Raw genomic sequence first — 8626 nt, 5'->3', positions numbered from 1 at the left:
TAAATAAATAAATAAAACATATGTACCATGAATAACAAGAGTCAACAGTAATATTTTAAGAAAAACATTTTTTTTCAATCTGAAAAGACAAGCTATTTTCACAGGGCAGAGCAAGCTTTGGTTTTGTTTTGTTTTTGTTTTTGCTAAGTATGAGTAGAGGTAGGAAAAAGCATGCTTGAGTAATAGCAGCTAGATTGGTTTACAGAAACGCAGTTTACATGTTAGGCAGTATAGGAAGTTAGGTAGACAGAAGTCTGGGGCCCTAGTGAGGTAGACCATGAATGCTAGAATTGGGTAATAAAGGCCACTGCAGCTTTTGACAATATTATAGGAACTGTGCTTCAGGAACAATTAGCTCATATGATATGAAGAACACATGAGAGTATGTGAAGCCAGTTAAAAGTCACAAGAACCTCACATAGGGTAGTGGCAATGAAAAGAGAAAGGAAGGGTTAGATAAAAAGTCCTCAGATGAAGAATCTACAGCACATGGCAAATAATTAAATGTAAGGAGCTGAGGGAGAAAAGAATCAAACATAATGCCCGGGCTTTGCACCTAGGTACCTCAGAGGAAAGTGGTACTTCTAAGCAGAAACAGAGAAGTCACAATAGAAATTGGTCAGCAAAGGGAAATACTAAGTTCAATTTTAATTTTCTTAAGTTTTTGGTGTGGCTACCTGTGCCGAAGAGTTAACATAGCAGGCATGACTGCTATCCTTTGAAAGGTCTGCTTACAAGGTTGAAGGTTGGCCCTTGGCTAGTGTCTAAAAGCAAAGATTTCAGAGGGTTCCCACCATTCCTAGAACTGGTAAAAGTGGTTCACTGTGCCTAAACCATTTGTACACGCTACATGATTTATGCTGAACACCTGCTTTTCTTCTGGGGGTCTGGAATTTCTGTATGTGTTAGGCAAAGGTGCCTATATGACCAGTCCCTAATAAAAAACCCTGGGCACTGAGGCTCTAACAAGCTACCCTGGTTAGCAACATTTTGGACATGTTGTCACAACTTGTTGCTGGGGGAATTAAGTGTATCCTGTGTGACTCTACCAGAAAAGGACCCCTGGAAGCCTGTGTCTGGTTTCCTCCAGACTTCGCCCCATGGGCCTTTTCTCTTTGCTGATTTTGCTTTACATCCTTTCACTATGATATATCACAGCCGTGAGTATGACTACATGCTAAGTCCTGTAAATGCTCTTATGAAGTACTAAACCTGAGTGTAATCCTGGGGACTTCCCAAAATACCAGCATATCCTGATGTAGCAACCTAGAAGACAGAGAGAAAACTGGCTCTAGAGTTCAAGTCCCAGCTTGAGGTTAAAAAGATTGATTAGGGAAGCATACAGAGAGAGGAGGCAGTTCAAGATGAGAAGAGATGAAATTAACAGAAAGAAAACCTCAGGGAAACCCTATGAGGACACAATGAAGGAAAAAGAAGAAGCAGTCGAAGGAGGAGGATTAACAGGACGGTTCAGTAAGAAAAACCAAGGAAGGCTCAGAGGCTCGAAAATGTCAAAAACACAAAGATTATGATTGACAGGCCAGCGCAGTGGCTCACGTCTGTAATCCTAGCACTCTGGGAGGCCGAGGCGGGCGGATTGTTTGAGCTCAGGAGTTCGAGACCAGCCTGAGCAAGAGCGAGACCCCGTCTCTACTAAAAATAGAAAGAAATTAATCAGACAACTAAAAATATATACAGAAAAAATTAGCCAGGCATGGTGGCGCATGCCTGTAGTCCCAGCTACTCGGGAGGCTGAGGCAGTAGGATCGCTTGAGCCCAGGAGTCTGAGGTTGCTGTGAGCTAGGCTAACGCCACGGCACTCACTCTAGCCAGGGCAACAGAGTGAGACTCTGTCTCAAAAAAAAAAAAAAAGATTGACAAAATACTAAAGATATGGGAATTCAGAAATCACTGACCAGTTTCAACAGATTTATAGGGGCAAAAAACAAATTGTAAGGGGCTTCAAAATAAGACAAGTAGTAAAGAAATGGGCACAGTGGGCAGAACAGTGACAACAGCTGCTATTTATTGAGATGGTCACTATATAGGAGACTGTGAATAGAGATACAGATAGATTATACTACTTAATCCCATAAAAGCCTGTAAAATGAATATAATTATTTTCACAGTAGAGATAGGAAAAACTGAGTTTCACAGAGCTTAAGTGACTTGTCTATTATCACACAGCCAGTAAGTAAGACACAAAGCCAAGATTCAAACATAAGTCTTTCTGACTTCCAAGCTTGTCTTCCGCCAGTTTTAGGCAGTAAAAGAAAGAAAAGAAAATGAGTTGTACCTTGAGAGGCCAGGAGAGCAGAAAGATTTTTCTCAACTCTATGTAAGATAAAATGAATATTAGCATATTTACAAAAACAAAAGAGAGAAATTCTACAGGAAAGCAAACAGGAGAGGTAGTGACTGATGAAACAAAGTCCCAGAGGCGGAAGGGATAAGGTCAGAAACACAGATGGGAAGGTTAGACTTGACAAAAATTGCTATCACTTCCTCTAAAGCAGTAGTTATTAAAAAACAGAAGATGATAGAGAAGCTAAAAGAAGTCTTGAGTGGATTCTCAATCTCCTCAGCAAAGAGGCAAAAAGTCATCAGCCAGCAAGAAAGGGACTGAACTGAGGACTTGAGAAATGTGTAAAAGGCTTAAAATAACCACTATGTCAAATAAGGTGGAGTCAATATGACATTCACAAAACATTAATTAGGAATGAGAACCTAGTTAAGATCCGAAAGCTTAAATTGGAAGTAGCTTAATCAGTAAGGTTTTATAATTTGTTTGAACAATGTTGACAGCCTATGAGCAGAAAAAGACAAGAAATAATGAAATTTCCAGAATTTAAGAGGGGAGAGCAAGCAAAAAGTGCAACAGGCAAAAATAGTAGGTTCTAAGTGCACTGTGGAAAGAGAAAACAGTCTGAGCAGGAAAGCTAGATATCAGATTGGAGGTGTTACTAATTAGACAGATCAAGAGAGAGGTCGGGTTAAGGTTCAGCGGTTATGTAGACTGAAGAGCAAAAAGTTGTGTTGGGAGGACACATGGAACGTTTCATATTTTAGAAGTGAAGCAGTTTTCTTTAACAATAAAGTCTAATAGTGATCACCTCCTTAGGCGGCTGAGGTGCAGTGATGATGGAAATCACCAGAATTGAGGTAATCAAAGATCATCAATATAACAGCTGAAGATGCTCAAAATGATATGACACAACAAAAACGAGCGAAAGAACAATGGGTTTGAAACTCAAATGACCTAAGGTGCTTGGCCTAAAAAGATCATGTATTTGCTAGGTAACCTTGGAAAAACCACGTAATCTCTTCACCCATCAGTTTCATCATCTGAAAAACAGAGATAATACTAGATTTACCTGCACAGTGTTTCTGTAAAGATCAAATAAGATATGGATGAAAAAAACACATAAAATTCTATATACATGTTAATTATAACTGTACCCAAGAAATAAACTTATTAATAGTTTTACAGAATGACAGTGAACCCAGAGACACACATAGATCACCGTGCACAGATCAACTGATAAATCTCCGTGACTAAGTTTTCCACTAAGTAGTAAGTACCTCTGATGTTTCAGTGTCCTAAAATACTTTCAAGCGAAATAGAGTGGGATGAAGGTAGAGAGCAAACACTCTTTGGAGGGAGGGTGTAAATGGAGAAGAAAGTGTGCTAGGAGAGACTGAAGTTAAGAAAAGGAAGAGTAAGAGGAGAGACATAAAAAAATACCATAAGAATATTTTAAAATGGCTTATAAGGAACAAAAAGAGAAGACAGAATACAAACAGGGCTACTAGGAAGAAATCATATCCTAAAATAATGTGCATACCTCATGCACTGTGAAAGTATCAACTGGTATAGTCTCCATGAAAAGCAATCTGGCACTGTCAAAATTACAACAGTACTTCTAGAATTTACCCTAAAAGTTGTACTTGTGCATATGGTAAAAGATATATGAACAAGGTTATTCATTGCTTTATAACGGCAACAGACTAGAAAAATCTAAATGTCCATCAATAATAATTAAATACATTATTGTACACCCATAAAGTGGGATGCTATGTAGATGCAGAGACAAACACTAATGACATGAAATTATCTAAGATATATTAAGATTGAAAAAAGATGTTGAAGTATGTACAGCATGCTACATTTATGCAAAAAAGGGAATACATAAAAAGATTTCTTGCATATGCATAGAAAAAAATGTCTAGAAAGATACACAAAATGGCAACATCAGTTGCTTCCGCAGAGAAGTTGGTAGCTGGGGCCAAGGAGAGAGATTTTTCAAATGTATCTTTTCTGCCTCTTGAGTTTTGAACGGTATGGATGTATTATTTAAATAAATTTTTTCTTTAAAAAAAAGAAAATTTTGTCTCAGGCTTCTGGCTGCACAGTGAGAGCACCAAGCTGTCACACTTGCAGGGGCTAGGTTGGGGTGGTGGTGGGGAGACGGGAAAGAGGATCAGGTGATCAAACTCGGCCAGGCAGGGAACTTTTCACGGCCCGTTAGGCCAAGCAGGGTGCGTGACTTCTTCAAGACCTGACAGCCGATAATGAATAAACATTTCGATCAGAAGGAGATGAATACAGAACTTGTAGTGGGTTGAGGGAGACTGAGAAGACAGGCAGGTTAACCCAGCTGGCGCCCGGACTGAATCACTAGGGGCACAAAAGGGCCTGAGCACAGAGCCGGGAAGAGAAATCCAGCCCCTCTCCACTACCAAGGCTGTCCCGCCCGGCTCCGAGCTCCCGCCCATGTCAACTGACCTCGGATGGGCTTGTCGTCCTTTTCATCCTCTTTGGTTTTCCGCTGATCGGCACCGAGGTAATCCGGCATTTTGGGAGATCCAAGTGCTTCAGCTCCTTAATGATTACACAGCACCTTCGTTGCTTCCGGTAATGCCTTCCCTTTCCCTTCCCCACCGGAAATAGAGACGGGCTCTGCGGGCCCCTTTGCACTGGCGGACGAGAGGCGGAACAGAGCCGTAGAGGAACTGCCCCCGTGCCCAGGTTGCAGTTGTAGGACCAATTGCCTGTGGGGAGGAAACGTCGGTGTACCCTGTCCCCTCACCATCTCTACTCCCCCAAGTTCCAAGACCAACCCTGGCTCAGTCGATGAGTTTAAATCCAGATTTAGTCATTCATTTACTGGCAGCCCTGGGTAACTTCTTCAATCTCTGAACTTTAATTTCCTCTTTACCTCAAAGGATTTTGGAAGCATTAAATAACAGTGTTTGCAAAATACCTGGCATATTAGACAAACAATAAGTAGTGTCTAGATCTACAAATATAGTGAAGATAATATCTTTCTGGTAAATTAATATCCAGAATATATAAAGAACTCCTACAACTCAACACAAGAGTATTCGATTTTTAAAATGGGCAAAGAACTTGAATAGACATTTCTCCAAAGAAGATACACACATGGCCAACAAACACATGAAAAGATGATCCAACATCACTTTTAGGTAAATGCAAATCAAAACCAGTTAGATGTCACCTCATACCCATTAGGATAGCTACTATTTAAAAAAAAAAACAAAACCCAGGAAATAAGTGTTGGAGAAGATACGGAGAAAATGTAATTCTTGTGTGCTGTTGATGGAAATGTAAAGTGGTGTGACTGCTGTGGAAAGCGGTGTGATGGTTCCTCAGAAAATTAAATTCCCATATGATCCAGCAGTTCCACTTCTGGGTACATACCCAAAAGAATTGAAATCCTGATCTCAAAGATATTTATACATCCATGTTCACAAGCAGCATGAGTCACGTTAGCCAAAAGGTAGAAACAACCTGAGTCCATCCACAGATGAATGGATAAACAAAATGTGGTATGTGTGTGTGTGAATGGAATATTATTCAGCCTTAAAAAGGAATGAAATTCTGATACATGCTACAAAACAGACGAACCCTGACTACATTATGCTAAGTGAATAAGCCAGTCACAAAATGACAAATACTATATGATTTCACTTATATGAGGTATGTAGAGAAGGCAAGTTCCTAGACAGAGAAAGTAGATGGATAGTTGCCTGTGGCTGGAAGAATGGGGAGCCGGGAGTTGATCAATGAATACAGAGTTTCAGTTTTGCAAGATAAAAAGAGTTCTGGAGATTGGTTGCACAACAATGTGACTATACTTCGCATCACTGACCTGTACACTTAAAAATGGTAAAGATGGTTAATTTCATGTTATATGTATTTTAGCACAATTTTAAAAAACCCCGTGACCTTAGAGGTGATGGTAAGAATGTATGGAAGGTGTAAGGAGGAAAAAATATTAAGAAAGTGGAATCAGTTTACTTTGCACCTTGGAGCCTGTTTTAACAGTGGCTGCATTAATAGAGAAAGGGGTCAGGAAGAGGTTTGGGGGAAGATGATTAATTTAGTTTTTGAAATGTCAAAAAAAAATTTTTTTTTGGACAGAGTCTCGCTCTGTTGCCCCGGCTAGAGTGCAGTGGTGTCATCATAGCTCACTGCAACCTCAAACTCCTGGGCTCAAGCTATCCTCTCTCTCAGCCTCCCGAGTAGCTGGGACTACAGGCATGCACCACCATGCCTGGCTAACTTTTTCTATTTTTGGTAGAGATGGGGATTCACTCTTGCTCAGGCTGATCTTGAACTTCTGAGCTCAAGCGATTCCCCCCTCAGCCTCCCAGAGTACTAGGATTACAGGCTTGAGCCACCACGCCTGCTTGAAATGTCAATTTTGAAGGGACAGTTTTGTCATGTAGCAGCTATATGGACCAATTCAATGTATTTAATGTGAAAATGTCATTCCTAGAGAATAATTTACTAATTTCTGGTGCTCCTTGCTAGAGAGTGGCACATCAGGTCTATTTTGCCCAATCTGTTCCAGATACTGCTTTTACAGGCAAGCCTTCATCCACTGGTTTCCTTCCACTAGTTTTTGCTTTTGACCACAGCCCTAGAAGGAAGCATGGAGAGGAATACAATTGATTTTGCTACACATTAAACGATTAAGTCCCAAATTGCTATAATTGGGGATATCTTGAAAGAAAACTTCATTCCACTAAAGCAGGGTAAAAAATTGCTGGCCTTAGAATAGACCCTAATACTAGAGAGAGGTTTCTTCTCCAAACGAGTATTGCAAAGGGATAATGCAAGTATATTAGTAATAGCACAACGAATGTTAGCTGCTATTATTATTATGGTAAACACAAATGCATAACGGGTTTACATACATAATTCCCTATGGATGTATATATTATACTGTCAATACCAGTTCATACATGTATTTTCATTTCTTTTTTTTACAGACAAGTAGAGCTACGGAAAAATCACTGGTCAGGTTCAAACTAATATATAAAGTAGTAGGAACTTAAAAATAAAAAGAATATAACAGGATCTTCTTTTAAAACTTCTGTTGTATGTATTGCACCAGGACGAGGAAAACATTAATAATTCTTTTACAGGAAAACTGAACAGTCTAGGAACCGTTCTTTCGTGCGCCTTGGTGTCCAGCCGGATCTGAGTCAGTGGAGGAACCAAGCTGCCGCACACGTTGGCGGGGGAGGCTGGGGGTGGAATTGGCGACCGCACCACGAAAGATCCATCCCGGAAGTGATTATTGATCGTCTCCATGCGCCGGTTCCTGGGCGTCGTAGAACCAAGGCGCGAGGCTCGGACTGAGAGGTAGAGCTGGAGGGGACGCCAAGCGCCCTCCGCCTGGAACTGGAACCGCTGGACTCGCAGGGCTAGACCCGGCGCCATCATGCTGCTCCTGCCAAGCGCCGCAGACGGTCAAGGCACAGCCGTCACCCACTCACTGATCTCCGGTAAGTGCCCACCCAACCCTGGCTCCGTCCCGCCTCTGCCTCAGCCCTTTGGCTCTGCAGCCCTGGGATCTGTCTACCCTTGACGCTGGCAACTAGCTCCGGGACATGTGGGGGCCATGATAACCGCCCTTTTGCTCCGTGCTTTAAAGTAATCCTACCCTAGATTGGAAGGAAGGAGGGTGAGGGGCGTCTTCCTTTTGCCTCCACGGTTGCTTGCTCCTCTCGCGGCTGCTGACTCATGGATTGAGCTGAGCAGTTTGGGACTGAATCCCCCCAGTAACCCAGAAAGGTGCCCAACAAGCATCTCCTTGCCTACAGCGAAGAGACTACCCGTACTGAGCACCGCACGTGCCTGGGGTCGTACAAAGCTTTGCTGCTAACGCTCTGTTTAACACCTTTCTCCTACTCTACGTTTGCTCCTGCTTCGTTTTCCAATGTCAAAACTCAGACAGTGCATGTCATACTAAGTTTTAAAAGACCTTTGCCTATGCAACTAGAAAGATCTGCATATATAGACTGAAAGGCAGTCATTACAGGTAAAACTTGTCCTACGTAGGTTCTTAGATTTATAGCCCAGGACAGTTGTGGGTATTATAAACTTAGAGTCTCCAGTTTCATTGATCTACATTAATTCCCACAGGCGCTTGTTGAATGTGATTTTGAACGTATCCTATGGCATGTGTTGCGTTTGTTTGTCGCTTTGTATCTTACAACTAGAGGGAAAGGCTTGAAAGGCAATGTTCTTAAAAGCCACACCCACACTACACAGGTAGTTCTTCTTGGACATAGTAGTGTTTAAAGCCTTTCC

The 8626-nt window shown here is 41.5% G+C and overlaps 2 protein-coding genes across 2 annotated transcripts in view; one reads left to right on the top strand and one right to left on the bottom strand.

Annotated features, from left to right (window-relative positions):
• The window catches only part of PSMC2 (proteasome (prosome, macropain) 26S subunit, ATPase, 2), a 16992-nt gene extending 12049 nt beyond the window's left edge, over nt 1–4943 (bottom strand). The window contains exon 1 of the mRNA XM_012650323.1: nt 4787–4943. Coding sequence (XP_012505777.1) covers nt 4787–4856 — 70 coding nt within the window. The 5' untranslated portion in view covers nt 4857–4943. The remainder of the gene's footprint in view (nt 1–4786) is intronic.
• Nucleotides 4944–7502: 2559 nt separating this feature from the next.
• The window catches only part of DNAJC2 (DnaJ (Hsp40) homolog, subfamily C, member 2), a 30635-nt gene continuing 29511 nt past the window's right edge, over nt 7503–8626 (top strand). The window contains exon 1 of the mRNA XM_012650322.1: nt 7503–7818. Within this exon, the coding sequence (XP_012505776.1) occupies nt 7755–7818 (64 nt within the window). The 5' untranslated portion in view covers nt 7503–7754. The remainder of the gene's footprint in view (nt 7819–8626) is intronic.

Source organism: Propithecus coquereli, unplaced genomic scaffold (assembly GCF_000956105.1).
Source record: "Propithecus coquereli isolate 6110/MARCELLA unplaced genomic scaffold, Pcoq_1.0 Scaffold32, whole genome shotgun sequence".
Taxonomy (NCBI): domain Eukaryota; kingdom Metazoa; phylum Chordata; class Mammalia; order Primates; family Indriidae; genus Propithecus; species Propithecus coquereli.
Note: the sequence above shows the minus strand (reverse complement) of the source record. Positions and strands in the feature narration are given on the sequence as shown.